The sequence below is a fragment of the Calidris pugnax genome, unplaced genomic scaffold, assembly GCF_001431845.1.
Source record: "Calidris pugnax isolate Ruff unplaced genomic scaffold, ASM143184v1 scaffold92, whole genome shotgun sequence".
NCBI classification, from domain to species: Eukaryota; Metazoa; Chordata; class Aves; order Charadriiformes; family Scolopacidae; genus Calidris; species Calidris pugnax.
In genome coordinates this window covers 365657-387039 of record NW_015090823.1, presented here as the reverse complement: position 1 = coordinate 387039, position 21383 = coordinate 365657, and the positions used below count along the sequence as shown (strand labels likewise).

Here is a 21383-nt window from a genome sequence, read left to right as displayed (position 1 = left end):
TCTGTTTTAACACAAATTCTGGCAATACCTTAGAGTAATGAAAATGGAAAGAAGAGCCCCCATGTTGTTTTGATAGCCATGCAGAGAACTGCTGCGTTTCTTTTACTGCAAAGCAGTTAGGATACCAACAAATACATCAGCTGCATCTACCAATTCCACAAAACAGCCCGGCACAAAGACAGCTGGCTCCCGCAAAAGCTCTCTGAAGGAGATGATGGAATGTGCGTGAAGGCCACTAGTCTGCAACAGCCACCATGCAATTAAGATAAATAAAACATCATATTTACCAGGTGCAACATTCCTAGAGAAAGAGCGTATGGGAGTGTCCAGCGATGGCTGCTCAAGCCCAGCAGGGCCAGAATCAAGCTTGAGCACTGAAGCCCAAATGCTCAAGGCCATAAAGGAGAAGCAGCAGCCAGTTCTTTGCTCTCACTCAAATTCTTCCCACCCTCTCCCACCCCTCAAAAACACACAAAACTTTCAGCACGTCTAGCTGCCTGGAATCTGGTGCTGCCAGTGCTGCCGGCAAGAGGACATGTATGAGAGAATTCAAACTCCCAGCACTGCCAAGGAAAAACACCTGACAGAAACCAGTCACACTATCTCCAGGCAAAAAGGGAGGACTTGAATCGTAAGTAATAAACGCTATTAATACAGGCAAAAGAGAAATGCCATGGCAAACAGGAAGCAATCGAAAGATTCTTCCACGCTCTCCTATTTATTCCCAGCAGAAAGTGACCTCCCAGCTGCTCTAAAAAGCCTGAGCCAGACACACAGCAGCGAACAGATCCAAACCTAGTACCATGAACCACAGGACACACCACACCGACCTCGAGACTTTGTTTCTCAGAGCATTCACTTAGAATTCACAGCACAAAACACTCCCCCCAGCCTCCAGGGCATCAGCTCGGGGATCCCTTGTTGTGATACCTTTCTCTACCGACACCCTGGAAGTAAATCTGTTCTCTCAAACAAGAGGTAGGGGTAAAGGACTCCAAGACATACACTGTAGAAAACACCATTCTGCTCCATTTCATTCCACTGCTTTGAAATCTGGAACCACAAAAACCTGATAACTGATTCTCTTAAGAGGCAAGACTGACCTCAGCACAAAGTCTCTAAAGGAACCCCCTTCCCCTTTGGTGCGTAGCTGGGCTACGGCTGCCCAGGCAGTTGGTCCACAGAAGTTGCAGGCGTGGAGGTACTGTGCTATGTGGCCACATGCGCAGGGGAGGAAATGGAAACAAACTCCCGGAGAATATTCTTGGCCATTTCAATATTGTTATGTGCAATGACCAGTGCTTTCTGAATGTCCTGATATGAGTAGCCTTGGCTCATTAGATTCTCGATCTCGCTGGAGAGTTGCAGTGACGCACTGGTCCCACTGCTGGCTCCTCCTGTTTGGCAGCTCCCTGCTTTCCGCTCAGAATTTATTCGCCGTGGCAGCGGCTTCGGCGGCCTTTCTGGAACTTGAGAGCCATCTGAAAAACCTGGAAACAAATGCATCACTGAAAAAAAAAGTCGTATGATTCTTGCTTGGAACAAAGCGGGAATGACATTAGACTGATAAATGGCACTTCAAACACACCACTGAAACCTACGCCACTTTCTCCAGCCAGCACGGATTAGCTCAGCTTCCCCTCTCATGTGCAAAAACGGCTCTGGAGATTTTTTTAATTAGAAGGCCACATTGGGCTCGTTTATTAAGATAAGACTATGTAAACAAATAAAAAATAACCAGGGATATGTGTGTGTGTGTGTGTGTGCGCGCGTGAGCGGAGCTTAGATATCAGCCTTAGTATAAGAAGCAGAGACCTGCTGGGAAAAAATGACATGGAGAATATGCAACTTTACCAAACACCCCATTTCCTTCTAGAATGAGACAGCAACCCCCAGTTTAACTGTCCAGATGCTGATTTCTTCTCACAGAACTGTGGTCTGCATTGCAGTGCGCTGAGGGAGCGTATGCACATAACCAGATCCACCAGTTACAATTCATCCACCATAACTACGTGGTTCAGTTCCAGCAACTGAATTATGTTCTCTGAAGGGTCTGCTCCTCTTCCTTTGCCAGCACATCAGCAGGTGATGGCTGTCCGCAAGAGCTCCTGCAGAAGCTCACCCTACCAAAGGGCTGGCAGCTACGGCAGATCCGTAAGCTCAGCCTGTTCTGCCTCTCCTCTTAGTCATTCAGACGCATCACTTGGCAGTAGCCACATTGTGCACTACTCCCGGGGAGAAAAGAGAGTAGCAAATAGACCAAACAAGACACCAAACACTCCGACACATTGCTTAATGCATCAATCCAACATCTGATAATTTTTGAGTTCTAACCTCCCGTTTCAGCCCAGAAAGCATTTTTTCCTACTTTGCAAATAACAAGAAACTTTTCTGCAAGAATATTTGACATCACCTTCAAGAAAGTTCTATTTGTCTTCTGAAGAAACTCCCCAAGGCACTCAAGAGAAGAGTTTTCTAGCAGTAGAACTGGCGTACAACAAACAAATCCATTTTTAAGAGAGGGCCCTGCAGCACTGGTCAGAAAAGAAGCAGTCATTGTGGAGCCTGTCTGAAAAACTTGTACCAAAATGTCCTGGTTTGGGGTGGAGCAGAGCCAACTTGTAATTGTGAGGCTCTTGCTTACACCCGTTGCTGTGGCAACAAAGGTCAGCTGACTCACTATTTACCCCTGGAGGGGTCCCACCTATGGGGAGGTGTGGACCCATGGGGTGTTTCATCCCCTCTGCCATGCTCTGTAGAAAAGCTGAGGGAGCAAAGGGGTCAGGTTGGCCCCTCTTCAATGGGTCTCCTTCTTTGATGACTGATGCCTAAGGAAGACCCTGTCAGTTCATCTGCCTTCAACCCCCATCGGCATGTTCCGGAATCCAGTTCCCACTCAGACCAGTCTGGAACTTTCCTGGTGCCTGCAGGTGACATCTCCCTGGGAGCTTAATATGGTTTTGTAGATGTATTTTTATATGTTCTATCTATTTTATTATTTCCTTCTTATTTTATTGCTAATATTTCGTTAAAGTAGTTTAGGGTTTTTTCCTAAATGCATAAATCTCTTTATCTCTCTTCTTGCCCTCCTTGGAACAAGATGTGGGGGTGCATATCTGTTGTCATTGGCCAACTCGGCTCAAACTGCGACACAAAAGCACTAAGATAGAGAAGGCTCTTCAGGAAACAAACTCATTGAAGCTTCCTCATCAACCACAATGCAGCTCAACTACCTAATATTCGAAGTACAAGCTTCTTACACATAAAAAGCTCTCTGTACATTTGAGAAAAAGGACTAGCTGCTTCTCTCCCTCAAATTGTCTGTTGAAATAGCTGTTTCAGCTTGAACTGGATCAGATCTCAGAGGCCATGGGTCAATTTGAAAGGGCAACTACTAGCATGGCTTTTTTGGTAAATGATTAAGAAACTAAACCCTAAGATACAACACATGAAAACAGAAATCTGCCAAAATGTATCCTGTACTAATCAGGCTTCCTTAAGTCCAAGCTTGAGCAGTAGCCAGTAACCAGTGTTTCAGATAACTGTGTATGCTTCCCAGAGCAGTAACAATCAACATTTCCACAGTGTTTTTCATTAGCACATCTCCTAACACTACAAAGCAGGACAATAGCACTCTTATTTCAGGGTTGTAGAAACAAAGCAGTGTCAATGATTAAGCTCAGTACTTCACTGGGGAGGGGGATGTGAGCTCTCTCTGCCCTTTCTTAGCCCTGTCAGCCACATCCTACAGACACGGTGACAGACTTAAAAAGTGAGGTGTGGAGCAGGGAGGAGTAGCAAAAGCTAAGAAACTTCTCTTTACTAGTAAACTTTTTTCTGTGCTGAAGAAGGGCAAGCTCAGGGAGAAGCGTTGAAGCAGGTGAACAGAAGACTCCCTAGGGTAAGTAGTCCTGGCTACAGGAGGCTCTGCTTCTCATCTACCCCCAGAAGGAACAAGAAACTCACTCCTCCTCTCAAATCGCCAGGGTGTTCAGAATGCTGAAACCCCCCAACAAGAAGAGTTTCGGCACTTCCTTTAGAGCTGCTGGGCAGTTGTAGGGACAGCATTATTCAGAAATAAAGCTTTAGTTTTTCTCTCATGCCTTGCAGCCAGAAGGACAAGACGTCCTCTGCTCCCCAGGGACAAAAAGCCGACCCTGCTGAGCGACTAGGTCCCTGCTCCAAGGCACGGACAGCCTCAGACAGTACACTTGTGCCATCTGCAGGCAACACCGCAACGAAACTGAGCCAGGCCAGCGTCACCTGTCATCTATGTCATCTTTTACTTGCACCAGTGAAAAGCACTAACACTCTGAAGTTCTGTTTTATGCTCTGGTATGCCCTGGTACAAAAGGTATGCCATGCCCTGTAAGAAATCTGGGATCTGTAAGGATCTGGGGGTCCTGGTGGACAACAAAATGACAATGAGCAAACAGTGTGCTCTTGTGGCCAAGAGGGCCAACGGAATCCTGGGCTGCGTAGGGAAGAGTGTGGCCAGCAGGTCAAGGGAGGTCATTCTGCCCCTGTACTCTGCACTGGTGAGGCCACAACTGGAATCCTGTGTCCAGTTCTGGGCTCCCCAGTTCAAGAGGGACAGGAAACTAGTGGAAAGAGTCCAGCGAAGGGCTACAAAGATGATTCAAGGATTGGAGCATCTCCCTTAGGAGAGGCTGAAAGAGCAGGGACTCTTTAGTCTGGAGAAGAGAAGGCTGAGGGGAGACCTTATCAATGCCTACAAGTATCTCAAGGGTGGGCAGAGGGAGGAGGGAACCAGACTCTTTTCAGTAGTTGCCAGTGAGAGGACAAGGGGCAACGGGCACAAGTTGGAACATAAAGGGTTCCACTTGAATATGAGGAAGAACTTTTTCACAGTGAGGGTGCCAGAGCCCTGGAACAGGCTGCCCAGGGAGGGTGTGGAGTCCCCTTCCTTGGAGATTTTCAAGACCCGCCTGGATGCAGTCCTGAGTAACATGCTCTGACAAGCTCTGGGTGGTCCTGCTTTGGCAGGGGAGTTGGACTAGATGATCTCTATGGTCCCTTCCAACTCTAAAAATTCAGTGAAATTCAGTGAAATACTTGCTTAAGGAATATCCCTTAAGCCGAGGAAAGGTTTTCCTAATTGTGGTTTAAACGTGATTTGCTAGCTCAGTAATTAAATGACCAAGTGAAGTCAAAGTTGTGAATCAAACTGAACACTTAAAAACCAGTGTAATTCTGCTGTTTAAACCTGACTTCACAGCTTACGTACAAAACCTTGAGTCAGTGCCAGAGATCCCAAATGTGCACAGCAAGCCATCGGTACCCACCACAACACAAAGAGTACAGGTGTGGTCTTACCTGTTACAGGGTCATTTTCCAAAGACATTCGGCTGAAGGCAGGTGTGGCGTTGGAGATATCAGACAGTGTGCGACGAGCAATAGCAACGGGTAGCGGTGGTTTGGGGATATCATAGCCATCTTCTTCATTCTCTGACTCTTCGGGGCCGTTGCTGGCAGTGGCTGCTGCCAGATCCCCTTCATCTAGAATAAGAGGCACATTCTGAGCACCGGGACTGAACAGAGCCTCTGTCTCTCAAGGCAGACTCTGTTCCCCTGTAGTCCACAAACATTGACAGGACACAGAACTAAGGTTTTGCTGCCAAAACTGCACATTCAATGGATGCTCTTTCCAGAAAGTAGTATTGGATTAAAAATATTTATGATAGCTATGGGCTGACAGCTGACGCCCAGAAAAAAAATATCTTCAAGACAGCAAATTTTTTAACAGTATTTTTACAGTGCATTCCACTTGGCTTCTCAACAACATCCCCACAACATGCAGTCTGCAGTACACAGGCCCAGATGTTTCCACATACATCCTAGCTATTTTAACAGCAAAAGCAAGTCACATTTAATTTAACCTAAATGCTGTTCCAATTGGAACTAGGACCAATTCTCTCAGTTGTTTTTTTTAGTACACCTACTCACCAGAAGTGTTGACAGTCTCGAAAGCAGAGGACGCTGCTTGGGAGTGAATGTTGTACATTGCTTCATACATACAGCCATCTGTCTGCTGGTCGCAGTCTAAAGCTCTGAGGGAGAGAACACACACATCCCTTCAGACAAGTGACAGTGGTCAACCACCGACACTTAGGCTCCATGAGTGAGATTCTGCACAGATTCCTGCTTCAAAGTGAAAGCAGCACTCTTCTGTGAAAGACTATTTGTTCCAGAAAATGCTCTAGTAATGTCTATAGCAATAGAGCATATGAGCTTAAAAGAGTTTGATACCACCACAACACAACCTTTTAATAGAATTTTGAATTTCAGTTGCTGCTGCTCTCAAAAGGTTAACAGCAGAAAAGAGCACGGAGCTGTTATCTGACTCTAATACTGTATAAGGATTCTGCAAAAGAGCAGAGGTCACATTTCATTTACAGTTAGCTATGTGAGTCTAGGTCTGGTGAATATCACTGGGGAAATCCAAGCAAGCGAAATCTCCACCCTAGTGAACAAATACGCTTTCCTGGAGCTGTGAGGAAAAGCACAGCACCAACAAACAGAATCTCACCGTAAACTCTGAGTCATTTCCAAAGGCATTTTGATCTCTGTTTTTTGTACAGCAGGACCTGGAGGCACCACAGGCAGAGAGGACGGTGACATGTATTCAGTGTCTTCATCGCTTTCAGACTGTTCCCCAGGAGGCAGTTTTGGCACAGGCAGTGGTCTGCGGCAGAAGAATTAAGATATAAACATAAAAAAAACAATTATGCCAAATCTAATTAAGAGTAAAGTGGCCTTTAAAATCCACAGCAGAAGTAACAAGCAGTCATCTTATAGTGATTCTGTCTGAAAAAAAATAACCTGGCTTTCAGGATTCTAAGCAGCCCAGCTGCAAGGTCACACTGGCACAAGGTCATTATGCAAAAGGAAGCTGACAATATCATACACATTATATATCACCTGCTTCACATAAAGCCAGACTCAGAAGTGAATTCATCAAAGAGCTAATGACAACACTACTCTGTTTCCTACTGCCACAGCCAGGGGTAACTATCACCACTATTCACAGATCTTCAGGATGCTGATTTCATCTACTTTCTGTAGATCGTGTATTTTGAACCTGTCAGAGATTGAAATTAAGGCTGACAGAGTTGTGTCAAATTCTGTCCCTGGCACCAGCATAGAGAGAGCCCTACAATTACCATTCTCTAACTGACAAAATAGCACTTTTGCTACAACAGACCTGGAAGCTAAGGAGTAGATCGCATTGGCAGACGAGGAGGGTTTAATTTTGGGGTGTTCACACTCTGAGGTTGTTGGTGGGCCACTGTTCAAGCTCTGAAAGAAAAAAATTCCAAACAAGGAATCAGAAACACCAGTGTAGTTGCAAAGCTGTTATTCAACACATCCTCTGGAGGAATGAAGCACCTTAGAAATCCAGTAGTTCTGTGAGAGTTTTCCCTCAGTGAGGGCAAAAGCAGGGTTTTTCTCCTGTAGCCAACTGCTTTTTTACACAAAAACTGTAGGAACTTCATACCTTTTGAGATTCCGATGTCTTTGGCAAATTCAGATAAAAGAGGCCAAAAGGCCGAAACCAAGGACAAGAGGAAAAGGATGCAGATAAGCACACACATACAGAGACAGAATGACAACTGTGCAAGTGTCATTTTCTTAGACAATCTGGCTAAAAACATACTTCTTTTCAGTTTTAGGAGAGTAGAGGTTTTAAAAGGAAAAATTAGGGGAATGGAATCAAAGAAAGCAAAACTGCCTGGGATTTCTTACAGCGAACAATACGTTGGACTACTGGTACACATCATGACATTGATAATAGTAACAGATCCAAATTTAACTCAGATTTTACTATGTTAATGTAATCATAGCTACTGTGTGCAGGGTTTACAGGACTGAAACCTGAGAACAGTAAGTAAATTACATTTTTTTCAGGATACCAGCTCCCAGTACAAAACATTTTTAGTTTCTCAAAGCTGAAAGGTGAACAGCGATCATAAAATTGTGGCTCATGACTGCTCAAACTGGGATTTCAGCCTTGCTCCCAAGAGGCACGAAAGCACTTCCCGAAGAAGTCCTCCCGTTATTCTCCCTTGCTCGGCATTCACCAGTTCCCTTCCCTCTCCCCCTCGGCACAAAATCGCCCTGTTCAGATGTAAACTATGAGAAGAGGGCACCTTGGAAGACTTAATTCCTCAAAGATTACCTTCATCTCCTACAGGTCTACTCACCACTGGGTTGTCCAGACTGAGTGTGCTCCCAAGCCGATGGCTGTCAGCCCTGGAGTCCATCTGAGAGGGCAAGGAAAAGGGAAGCGAGTGCCTGTTTGACAGTTCTCTGCCAGTCCAAGGGTCACCAGGGCTGAGAGCTACAGATGGGGCTTTCGGAATCGGCCTGGATGGCCACAGATCCACCTGACGGTTGGAGGGCACAGGGGGTGGTTTGTCTCTCGAAGGACAGTCTCCTGGAGTGCAGGGCAAGGGACGTCTCTGAGGCCGACCTTCAGTCCCAATGGAATGTGGCCTATCTGGAGGCGGTGGTGGCGGGAGGTCTCTGAGCGTGGGTGGGATCGGCAAAGGTTTATCCTTGTGAAGAGTACCAGGTGCAGCCTGGAAGGCAGAAGAATGTAAAATATTGCTAAACACAAGTAGTCGAGACACAAAACATGAAAAGGAGGGAGGCAGGTGGCAGAAATTATCTCAAAGAACGTGGAGATAACTCTCCACATCTCCACAAGTTAACCCTCCAGAGACACCTTCTCTAGCGGCTTAAAGAGATAACACAGTAACTACGCGCAGCTACAGCTAGGCACTAAACACCCCACCCCATTTTTCTTGAATGATAAAAAAAAAAGAATACAGCCGCATTAGATTGGATTCCAAACAAAGTATACCCATAATTTAAAAACACATATTCAATTGTGGGTTATTTATACAAGTTAACGTTCATCAGTCAGCAATGAATATTCATAGAATTGGATATTTTCTTCGGCCTGAACTTTCAAGCCTAATTTCATACTTAACAGCTGCCATATCTCAACAGTCAATGATCAAATGCCACCAAGATCACACTACTGCCTTCAGCTAGTCAATCAGAAAAGCAGTTACTCTCTCCCAGTCACACACATTTCATTCCTTCCTTAGCTTGCAATGTGAAAAAACACTCGCTAGAAAAATTTGTGAAGGAAAGTTGGGATGGGAATATAACACCATCCCACACTTAGCTTGCGAGCTAGAAAAAAACACAAGCTCGTAAATGCGGCTCAAAAGGCATAGGCAGCAGTAGCTGAGGCTGAAAACCAGTAAAGATACTGGTAATAACAATAACTAGGTAGCTGAGAAGAGGACACCTATCACCCTAAGTGAGCAATTACTTCAGCTTCTCTCTAGCAATTACATGGACGAAGCTGAAGACAAGACAGGCCTTTTTAACAGCCAGAAGGGACTGCCCTACCATGGATGCCAAAAAGAAGCATTTACTTTCAGGATAGAGTAGGCTCTCGTGGGGAACGGAAGGCAAGTGGCCTAATGGAACTACAGAAATGGAAGAAGAAAATGTCCTGTGTGAACAGGATGTCACAGAGAACATGCAGGGTTCACCAGAATGCTCATCTTTCTGCCTGCCCCACCAAAATCTTAGTTGAAAGGGTAAACAGTGTGTTAGACCTTTGAAGTGGTCCCAGGACTGGATGCCCCAGGCGGATTGGACACTCGTTGCTGCAAAAGATCCAGTCGCGGCGGCACAGGAGGAAGGGTGGCCTGTGGAGCTACTGAGAATGGAGAAGGAGGACGCTCCACCTGAAAAAGAAAAGAATGGGAAAATCAACAAACGACAACACCCAGCAGAACTCCTTTTCTCTAGAGAGGCTTTCAGGCTCTCTGATGTACTGGCTTCAGTATCACTACGGATAACAAATCACAACATCAGTAACCACGCACCAGTAAATGAGCGCAGTTTCACAGCACAACATTTGACTTGCAGCAAGCCTTGCAGATCACCAGTGGGGTGAGCTGTGGCACACAACTGAACATGGAGGCTCAGCAGTGGCACAATAAAAGACAAGCTGTTTTGCTAGAGGAACAAACCTGCCTTACCGGGCTCTGAGCAGGAGCAAGCTGCTTTTCTTTTCAACACAAGAGGGCATGATCTGCTGCAAAACCTACTTAGCGCTGTAGGCACCGCTGTGCAAGCTACCGTGAGTACAGCGTCATGGCCGTTGCAGCAATCACTAGTGTGCACCACAACCTCCATTTTTGTCCCTGGCAAGTTGTTTGTCCACCTCACAAATCAAAACAGTGCCTGTTCTTCTCTTTTTCATAAAGTTTATTCTACAAGCAAGGCTAGTGCTCTCTGACTTTGAAAAGCTTTACGCCAATTTGAACTCAGTAGTGGCAAAGAGCACTAGCCTGCTGCAAACCACCACAGGACGTCACACTGAGGAAACAGCTTTGCTTCCCCAAGATACGTATACAAAAACTACCTCCAGGAATAGAATTCACTGTTTAGTACGCTATTTCACAGCACACTATTTCCACTAAAGAGAAATATGACCACACGTAAGCCAGTGTAGACTATTCTTTCTCATCAGGAAAAGCGGGTGATTTTAGTGAATTCAACTATTAAAAATTCGCCAAATTCAAACCCACTTCCATGTGGAATAAGACAATGCTAAGTGCAGATGTGCAAGAGCAGCAACAAGCTTTTAGAAAAAAACAGGCAGGGATCCCTAAAGAATGCCTGTCTTGTAAACAACTCCTGGCAGGAAATAGCACTAATAGTAGAGAGTTATGGCACCTTTATTATACAAATTTATCAGACACCATATAAAACGATGACAGTCAAATTGACTTCCTCAGCAAAATAGCCTGCCCTCTACCCAGTTAGTCATCAGGACCTTAGGAAGACTAGCTGGTTGGCTGTATACATCACTGGAAAAAATGGATGAATTTTTGCTGATATGGGTGAACTATGGCTAATAAATCAAATGCAGCATTGCTAAGCATGCAGAGACATGTTATAAACCTAGATCTTACATTCCAATAGGTCAAGCCAACCTTTTCACCCTTCTAAGGATTCTCTCAAGACAACCCACAAAAGATCAAAGATTTCAAAGTGTTATCACCATTGCTTAGTAGAACTGACACTGTAAACTGAACAGACAAAAATGAACCTAAATCCCCATTTTCCATCCCGAGTAAAATCTTTCCAGTTATAAGCTCTGACAACCCTCACATGCACAAATCACTAAGACCACAGAAAACTGATGGAGAACATGCAGTCTTTATACCTACTGCAACATCTACTAGCAGACACTTTGGTGACCTTACTTTGGTACCAGCGAGTTCTTTCATCATGAAGAGGGAATCATCAGCTCTGTCATCATCATCATCGTCATAATTGGGTGAGGGAGTTCCTTCTGCCCCTTGTCGTGATAATCCTCCTCCTCCTCTGGGGTCAAATGGGTCTACTACAATTGGCTCCGTGCCTTTGATTTCGCAGCGGCAGAAAGGACAACCCTGGCCTTCTGATTCCTTCAGGGAAGAGAAGAGTTCTGTTACAACAGCCACCATGATGCAGAAATGAAACACACAGGTAACGCACAAAGAGGTTTAAACCTACTTTTTGGCAGGCACCTTTCAATTAAGAGAAAGACACAAAGGCAAACTGTGCTACAGTAATGGGGAGTATCTTCCCTCTGAAGTAGAAAACCAGCCTTTTAGCAAGTCCTCACACTCGCTATTCCTAGATTAAGAGATTTAACCAGTTTCTCCCTGTGCTGATGAAGTTGGCACCGTAACATTGATATTACTGAACTATGAGCTTATGTCCTCAGTTATGCTATATCATCTCCATACCTGAAGGAAACTGAACAGTTTTGAGAAGAGAATATACTGCTTCTGTTAAAAAGCAACTAGCTCCACTCAGAGAGATGAATAAGAGGCAATGCCTCACCTGCCATGCAGTGAGACAGGATGTGCACATCAGGTGGCCGCATGGTTCAATCTTCACATCCTTGTCGTTTTCAGCACATATTTTGCACAGCTGAAATGTGGAGCCCATCTCACAATACAATTCATATTGTTCCTTGGGAAAAGATAGATAGACATGGTTGATACTGTGAAATAACAAGCATGATAAGTCATAGTTACAAGAAACCCAACACAAGATTTGCAGGGAAAAAAAAAATCCAAACGCAAGAACACACTGCAAAGGAGAAAAGAAGTCTGCAAAGATTTCACTGTAATTTTATGTATATATGATACATCTCTCAAGCTCTGAAAAAAGCGGGCTTCAATTTATCCTAGCTTTTCGTTTAGATGTCCCAAGAACAGTCCAGGAAAGCAGGGCTCAAGATATGCTGGATGGTATAAAAGAATGAATATTTAGAATATTGAATATTCTAAAAAAAATATTGAAATCTGTCAGCTTAGGCAAAGCTTTACCTAACCTTTGCAATCTCCTCTGCCCATTCTTACCACCAAAGATTTCTGCAACTCCTGTAAAATACAGTATGTCAGGCTTAAAAACAAACCTTGTGGGTACCAAGTATGACAGAATTGGATAAACAGCTACAGATGCTAGACATTAGAAGGAAAGCAAGCAATTTTGATGGGACAGAATGCCTTGCTCACCTGTGTAACTTTAATGTGGTCCTGAGGTGTAGGCTCACACAGGCCAGTCAAGTCAGGATTCTGATTCCGGCCATCAGGGAATAAATAACTGTAAGCAGTTGGAGGAAAAAAAGATATCTCTCTATATATATGCATACACACACACACAGATATGAGGTTTCTTTGGGGGGATGGTGGAAGAAAGAAAGAAAGAATGAAGCTGAACGAGGGTGGGAATTCAAGGTATTTACATTCAGAAGAAGTTTTGGAAGAATCTTCCTACTGGACAAAACCCAAACACGTCATTCTTAAAAATAAAAAGAAGCTTGTCTTCCTTCCTGGCAGCAATTTTTATTTTAAACAGGATGTTATATGGTCCCAGGCTATTCTTCTTAAATCATCCCATAGTGAAACTGTAATATCCAGAGTAAAAAAACTGATGCCATAATATCAGTTCTGGTGGCCCAAATTAAGGAGTCGACTGGAAAAGAATCTCTGACAAGGGAAACACTGACGTACACTTATCGTCTGCTACTGCAAAGGACAGCACAGCTCTCCAGTGCAAAAGACAGCTGTCTGAGTATTCTTGAGTGCCAAAACAGTTAAGTATATGAATTATTCCACTGACATCAATGGGACTATTCACATGATTGAACTGTTTTGCTGAATCAAGAGCTAAATTAAAAGGAAGAGCTGAGACATGTCCAAAAGGGGCTCAGTGATGTCAATAGTGATTGCTTGACCTCTATAACATGCTGGCTCTCCTGTGAAGCAGATAAAGTGTGATGATAATGATGGTACGTTTTACTGTTCAACTGACTTTGAGACCTCACCTCAGGATTAAGATTTCTAAAACAAACTTACAGTGAAAAAGGAGAAAAAACCTTAATTTTGATAAAGCTACTTACAAGCCTTCCCTGAAGCCATCAATCAGTGCTTGAAAAAGAGGTTTGTTGTGAGGAATTGTCTGAAGAATGTTCCCATCTGCAGTGACATAGCCAATGGCCCACTGACCAAGTCGTGTACAACTCAATCGGAAAATATAACTAAAAACACACAAAGGAAAAGAAACTTCAGTTTGTACTGGAACAGACAGAAAAGACTAAATGTCAAGTAGGCAGCCTTTCTCTGGTTATCTCAAAACAGCAAATAAAACCTAGTAGGAATAACTTGATCTACACCGGCTTTCCTCAATTTACCCCCAGGCAGATGAAAGGAGAACCTTGCAATCTGATACAAAGCGAGAAAAGCATCCAAGCACTGGCCTCCAGGTGAAATTAAACCCAGAATCTGGGGCATCCTTAAAATCATTTGTTTCAAATTAACTTTTAAAAACACCAACAAACAACAAAACCAACAAACAGTCTACACAAGGCTCCCATTTTTAAAACCAGCACAGAACTAAGGTTACAGTAGCAACCTCCAGAAATTGACACTCAGTCCTTCCTGCATAAAGAGAAATCTGTTAGCCCCGCTGTATTATGCCAAGTTCTACGCAGGACATTAGGTCACCCAAAACCGCTCAGGTCCACAACCCCTGCAGAAGCACGTGTTGCCCCTGACACCCTCTGAAGTCCACCCAGTCCACAGCATTATCTTGCAGCCTGCTCTGCCTACCATGCTGCTTTCTCCCAGCACAAACACTGGTCAGCTGCCTTGTCCCTCTGAAGTTTGCTTCAAACATACACACTGCTTCTGGGGGCTGCGATCCGCTCAGCCCTCCCGGTTTTATGCATGTACACCAGAAAGTTATGGGACCTACACATACATTCCCTTATTCAGGATCCTAAGCAGCCCACCATTTCGGCTCATTCTGGGTGTCTGCCTCTGCGTTCTGCTCATGCCTGAGGGAGCTGTTGTGACAACCGTGGGGGTGGGCAGGAGGTAAGTCACCACACAGAGGATAATTTCCAAATACAGGGCAAGATAGTGTTTTTCACAGCTTAAATTTCTGAGGAAGGAGGACAAAAATAAAATAAACCCAATCTTCTCAGCCAGTGCAGTGCAGTAACCAGCAATGCTAGCAAGAACGATCAAAAAAGCCCCTGCTGCCAAGCACTAACCTGCCAGGTTTGTGAATGAATTTCTGAAGCCGTGCTTTCACCTCATCATAGGTTAGGAATGCCATATAACCAGGATGAGTCACCGCTAGGCTATTCCAGTTCCTGAGCAAAGAGGACCATGGCTAGAGAAACAACAAAGAAATATATTAACCACGCACTTCTAAGAGGTATCAAGAAATACAATATTCCTTAATCAAAGGGATCAGTTCTTCAGTAAAGAAGCAGGTTTCTTAACCCACCATAAATCCAGTAGAGAAATGAAAACCTACATTCTCACGCAGCAGCCCTAGCATTTGAGTTTCTCTCTTGTCGGTGATAAAAACATCACCTAAGACAGACCTTAATCAAAACTCCATTAATAAATACCAAAGGAGAAGTCGCTGAGGTCACAAAAAGACAGCTCAAGAATAGCTACCAATTTGTGCTGCTTCTGCAGAGAAAATGACTCATTCCTGAGACAGGGATAAAGACAGGAGAATAAAAAGATTATGCACAGGACCAGAAACCACGACTAGTCCGATCTCTAACACCGACTTCCTACATGGCCTCAGGAAAGCGACCTCCCCTCTCTGTCTCAGTTTCAATGTGTGTAAGGTGCTTGTGACTATTCCTTAACCACCTCACCTCACTTGGGTGTGGCAAGGATTACCGGCTAGTCTGAAATTTGAACAAATAAACCAGCACATATGATGCACAGTCATAACAACCCTTTGAAAGGTCTCAATACTGAGAAGGGCTTGAGTGTCTAAATCACATCCAATTTTTCCAAATTTCTCAGCTTGTCTAAAAGAAGATATTAGCTCTCCCTAAGAACTTTGCATCTCTTGGATGCATCTCTTAACTTGCTCCTTATGTGCTATAGTTGGAAAACGAATTGAATGAGATCAGCTACATTGCAACACCGAACATGGGAATTTTTCATCTAGACATATCTTAATTACAACCCACCCTATCACATGGGAAAAAGCAAGTCAGAGCCAAAGAAGTAAGTGTTTGTTCTTGTAAATACCCAATTGCACCACCAGAAGCTGTGTTTTTGAGTTTAGCACTATTAAAGACTGTGGTTTAGAATTTTACCTACTATTAATATCCCTTCAGTAGTATAGATATTTCTTGTGCATGTAACACAGACATGTCCACAACATCCTGGCTGTGCCAGTTCAAAAGCTACGAAACCCAAGTTTCCATGCTTGTGTTTCACCCTGAACACCCACCCCCTGGAAAACAAATCTGACAAGAAAGAAAAGGACAAGGAAAGACAAACTGATTGACTATGCTTCACATTTCCTGGCTTACAAAAGTTGTGTCAGAACTTCAGTCTAAAAGTGACCTTTGAAAGGGAAAAACTGATTCATGGGAGGATACTGAACGTGCCTTACAGTTGCAGTATATATTTAGACAATTTTTTCTTCTACAACCAGAAATATCAGACACTTTTACTACAATGCAGGGTCCTAGGTATTAGTAGAGCTGTTTAGGGGATGAAGGGCAAGACAACCAAATCCCTTACAGCATAAATAATATCATTTTAGTGTGTAAAATACAGTTTGTCCTGGGAAAAGAGTCTAACCTGAAGTGCTGAGACACATTTCAATTGATTCCCGTTCTTCAGTTCTTACCTGAAAAAGTCGTGTGAAGATATCAAATTCAAATACTGAAATGTAGTCATTGCATGTCAAGTCAATTGTTGACTTCAGGGCCATGGCCTCCAGTCCTGAACTGATTGGATGCACTTCATGCAAGGCCTGACGGAAGCTCTTCCAAGGAACGATGGTCCTGGGGAAAACCAAGCCATCTGTAAGTGTGCTATCTCTGAAGATCACCATCATGTACACACTTTATATAATTTTTTTTTGTGAGTATGCAATTCATGATAATGGAAGAGAAGAATATCAAAATTAGCCACAGGCAATTTACTCATGTTATACAAGCACAGGATTTCTTGGTGTTGCAGGAAATTAGCAGCTAAATGAACTTCAGACAATTCTCTCTGCATATACAAAATTCTGGAATCTGAAGTCCAGCTCTGCTTTCTCCTTTCTCATTTTCTGCAGCCCTACCATGTAAATGCTTGTATGTACCCTGGCCTGTAAACAACACCATCATTTGGTAAGAATTTCATAATGTTGCAGCTGGTAGAGAAGGAGTTAACAGGAAATCTCTTAGTAGAGGTCCAGATAGTTAAACACAAAATAATTTTAAGAACTGCAAACAATTCTCTAAAGAGGGATTAACAGGAGAAGTTAATCAGAAGTCAAAACAGAGGCTCCTGTTTAAAGGAGTATTTGCCTTCTTTTAAAGTATCAAGTGGAATAAAAATACAGAAAGAACAAGCCTAGCTTCAGACAACTGCATTATTCATGAGTAAATATATTATTGCTTTTTGTTCTGACAGCTACTAATTAAACTCTTTATGTGAAGTACCTTAGTTGCCTTAGTTAGAAAGCAGTATCCAATTCCATTAACTTTAATCCTCAAAATTGCTCTACAGTTCACTTAGTGTTTTACTAGATACAAAAGTTAAAACTGACTTTTCAACAGTTTGCAGGCAAATATACATTGCACTTCGCTTTCTCCTTCATTCTATCTTAACAAAGCCATTATGCAAACTGACAAAAGTTTAAAGAAGTCAGAAGAAAGGTGACCAAGTGATTGGAAAGTCCGATTGGAGGGAAGATGAAAACAATTTAATGTAACAGCTTAGCTAAAGGACAACTAATACGAATTTTTAAAAATACACACTGCTTTGTGCAATTTGTTCCCACATCTCTATTTTTAAGCGCAGATAGAAACTTACTTTTCACCAAAAGCCTTTCTCCAAAATTCTGCAGCATCTGCCTTGGTGATCCGGAAAGTGTCTCCCTGGAAAAGGCCGCTTGGGAAAATACCTTTGAGCTCTGCCAGCATATGGCTGAATATCAGGGATAATTTTGTCAGGTTACGCCTAGAAAGGACCACAAAAATAAACGTTTCTTTTAGAAAAGACAGATGTGGTTTATACATGTACCTATTGCAATTCAAGAAGTATCCCAGAAAACTCCTCTTATTTGGGACAGCGTTTCAATCATTTAGCCAACATTCAGAACACATCCATCACATGGTACTTATCAGCAAGCCCTGTGTCTGTTGAGACATTTTCAACAATGACTAACTCTGCATAACCAATTTGAGGTGGGCAGGTTACTTCCAAGGCAAACTGCCCCAAGGAAATACATTCACAGAAAATGTCCAAATCCAATATTCAGACTTTACTTATAAAGTAACAGCATAATCGGAGCCAAAACATCATCAGACTCCTTTGCTCTTGGGTCTGAAAATTCCTTATGAGATAACATTAAACTACTACTGCCTTGGCTCACGTAAGCTGAACATCTTTCCAAGCCTCCAGAGGGTCCCAACATAGCATATTTGCTCAGAGAACGTCTAACTGATAATAACAGGCCCAGATCCCAAGGGAAGGTCAAAACACCTGCAAGGTTTTTCTAAAACGGTAGTAACTTACATACGGTCAGGGCGCTCAACCATATTGTGTTGAGTAATTATCCAATTTGAATTACAAATTGATACCCCAAGTCTGTTCTCTGCCTGATGACATTCATCTATCAGGAGTACTCTAGTCCACCAGGGTATGCCCTTTTCTAAACTGGAGAGGGAAAGTGGGAGAAGATGAGAACAGATATTCTTTGCTTTGGGTTTAGTCCCTGTGCAAAAGATTTCCAGAAACAGATGACAGGAGGACTACCGCCTCGCCGAGAGGACAGGGCAGAACTGGGAGCATTTTGGGTTACAGGTTTCACAAGAACCTAGCACTGGATTGGCATCAAATTGGCATACAAACAGCAGCCCAGGACTGCTTCTTGCCTCTTGTAGTCTTAGAGACTACATTAAGGAAGTAAGGTCTATGTTGTAACTGTGCTATGCAGAAATAGAGCTAGCTTGGGTACCTCAAAGCGTCAGTGCCTGTAGCAGTACAGGAATACCAAAACAAGAGTCTTCCTACTTAGGAGTCAAACAATAGCACTATTACACACTAGAGAGGTCATCTACTCGTAAACTGAAAAAAAATAATAATCTATTCACTAGTGGCACCTCTTTCACTCATTCCTTTATCCAAATAAAGGATGACTTTTCTCCTCCATTCAGTTACATTCTCCAAACGCTAGGAGAACTGAGTTCCTGAAGACAGACAGGGATATATTTCTAGGCCAGAGGACTTTTTCACCCCTACGTCACACGCTTGAAGATAAAAGAAGGAACTAATATCACGTGGGAAAGGACAACTTCTGTCCAACAGACCGGAGCTGGTCAGAAGACCGCATCAACCACCAAGGCACTGCACAGACTCAGTCATGACACTGCAACAAGTTGTTTTGCGGGCTACAAAATCCTGAAGCATTTAGAGAGGGGCTAGAAGCTTCCCCAGTCACACAGTGTTTTCTTAATGCCTTGTTTTCTAAACTCTGTAAGTATGCTACTATTGTAGTGTGCCATCTCTCTGAAGACAGTTGTGTTTGGCAGCAGGCTACACTTCCCCTAGGTTTCAGCCTTTTACCAGTACCTAGTATTCTGGTTGGACTAGTTTCAACTTATTAATCTTGGACATTTTTCAGAGATGACTTGCTCCAGACGTGCTATACCTGGTTGAAGTACTTATCCTGGTAATCTGCCTGATTGCAGAACTGACCTCCAGCTGAGGGAGATAGATAACTGCCTCCAACCTTTCTGAAAAAATTCCCTGGACATTTGGGCTTAGGACTTCTAGCTCCCTATCATACTTTCACAGAATCTAAACTCAAGTGGAAGTGACCTACTTTGCTTGACATATACTCTACCATTTACTCAGCTCCACATGAGCCCTTTCTCCATGCTACAGTCTGAGTAGACCAGAAGGTATACAGGACTCAAAACTCAAATCTTCTTTGACAGTAGTTCGCCACTCTTAGCCTTATTTATTTAACTACATTTTAATTTGTGTCTTAGCAGTGAAAGGTGCTCAAAGTGTTTATGGAAGGTCCAGCTATACAGCAAGGCATCCTGGTTTTTGCAATTTCATACATGTCCAATAACAACACGTGCTCAAGATTAACACAAGTAAAACCACCCAGATGCTGGATGTGTTACACATTCAAACTGTTTGTATTTAAAAGCAGCTATACATTTTGGTTGTTTGATTCTATAAACACAAACTGAAAAGATTTGTTGTTCACCACTCTTTATCAGTTAACTGAGCTCCCCAGAGAGGGGCTGTCAGAAATTCCCCTTGCCTTACTAGTGTATCACAGTTTCCAGTCACCTTGTTTTTGCAGTTCTGCTATACCTTTGAAGTGCTACTGCAATCCTTCATCTTCTGCTTTTAGGAAGAATATCTTTAAAAAACCCCAACTAACTATCCAGGACCCTGCATGGAAGAAAAACTAGGCTGTATCAGAACAGCAAAGTAAGGGTTTCCCATGTGATCACAATCACATTGATGAAGACGAGTGGCTCAGGACCCAGATGTATGGATACGCAAAGGAGCTGCAGCAGTACCAAACCAGGCTGTTACCTTAACAGTAGTATGTTTGTGCATCTCCCCACCCTGCTGTAACCCTAAGTAATTCCAAGTTGTGGATTCCTCTTTCCAGTAGCAGATAAGCAACTTTGCATTTACCAGGGGAAGGCACAGATTCAGAGGCACAGCCACTGGCTAATCCTACAGAGAAGATCACTTAACTGTAAACTCACACCTCAGCTCCCTCCCTCTCAAGGGTAGGTTCCAGCCATGTCCCTGCACTGCCTTTGGCTGACAAACATGAGGAAAAAGAAATGCAAATCAGAGGTTCCAGCTGCAGAGCTCGTTCTCCAAGCTGTCTTCTGAAAGCCCTCACTTCCATAAAATGACAGAAAAGACGAGTTTATGGCAGTGCAAGGCAAAAAAAGCAATCATGCTATTGTGAAACATTTAATCCATCTGCAGTTCAAGCAAAAGAGAGAGGGTATTTGGTTTTGCTCAGTTCATAAAAATGGAGGCTTGAGTAAAACCTGCTAATTACTTTGTTACACTTACATGGAAGTAATCGGTAAGAATTAAATTCTGAATCCTTTCCTTAAAGGGTTAGTGTGCTCTTCATGTGCAATCTGACCCTCAAACAAGAGGCAAAGTGAACAAGTGCATAGTTTAAACAAAGCAACAGTTAACACTGCAAGAAGTCAAGATGTATTTCTGTGTCCGGTTGCTTATCGCTTCTGCCTAAGAGCCTTCTCCCTTATCTACTTTCAGGAAGTGCTTGCACTCAGCTGAGCACATCATTTCAGCAAGAGAAGTAAGAACTTCCACAGGCATAAGGATGGATAACAAAATGATTTTTTACACACAGAGAGAGGGACTCTTTACAAAAAAGTTAATACCTCAATATTTTCAATTGTTAAGGTAATCATCATTTTTTACAAATATTCAGATGTATCTTAGGTAAACAATAAGAAAAATACAGGAAGTGAACATAAAGAACAGCCAATTACAGAATATTTTGTTAGTAACTAGCTTTTACATACAGCAACCAGTTATTGATCCTGTGCTAAAAGGACATCTTCTTTCAAGAGTGCATTCCTTTATTTTAACAAACCAAGTTACACAGACCAAATAAATGCTTGCAATTACAGTGAACATTTTTTATTGGCACAGTGAAGTTCAGTGGTTATGATTTTATTTTTAGTAACATCAGCAACTGTCCTCATC

The 21383-nt window shown here is 43.0% G+C and overlaps 1 protein-coding gene across 1 annotated transcript in view; it reads right to left on the bottom strand.

Moving 5' to 3' along the window:
* Positions 1 to 445: 445 nt before the first annotated feature.
* CBL (Cbl proto-oncogene, E3 ubiquitin protein ligase) overlaps positions 446 to 21383 on the bottom strand; it is a 39540-nt gene continuing 18602 nt past the window's right edge. The window contains exons 4-17 of the mRNA XM_014939935.1: positions 17466 to 17612; positions 16288 to 16444; positions 14669 to 14790; positions 13514 to 13651; positions 12627 to 12714; positions 11947 to 12078; positions 11322 to 11525; positions 9660 to 9791; positions 8226 to 8603; positions 7226 to 7320; positions 6551 to 6706; positions 5968 to 6071; positions 5338 to 5520; positions 446 to 1490 (exon numbers count right to left, since the gene is read on the bottom strand). Of these exons, the coding sequence (XP_014795421.1) occupies positions 1210 to 1490; positions 5338 to 5520; positions 5968 to 6071; positions 6551 to 6706; positions 7226 to 7320; positions 8226 to 8603; positions 9660 to 9791; positions 11322 to 11525; positions 11947 to 12078; positions 12627 to 12714; positions 13514 to 13651; positions 14669 to 14790; positions 16288 to 16444; positions 17466 to 17612 (2317 nt within the window). The 3' untranslated portion in view covers positions 446 to 1209. The remainder of the gene's footprint in view (positions 1491 to 5337; positions 5521 to 5967; positions 6072 to 6550; positions 6707 to 7225; positions 7321 to 8225; positions 8604 to 9659; positions 9792 to 11321; positions 11526 to 11946; positions 12079 to 12626; positions 12715 to 13513; positions 13652 to 14668; positions 14791 to 16287; positions 16445 to 17465; positions 17613 to 21383) is intronic.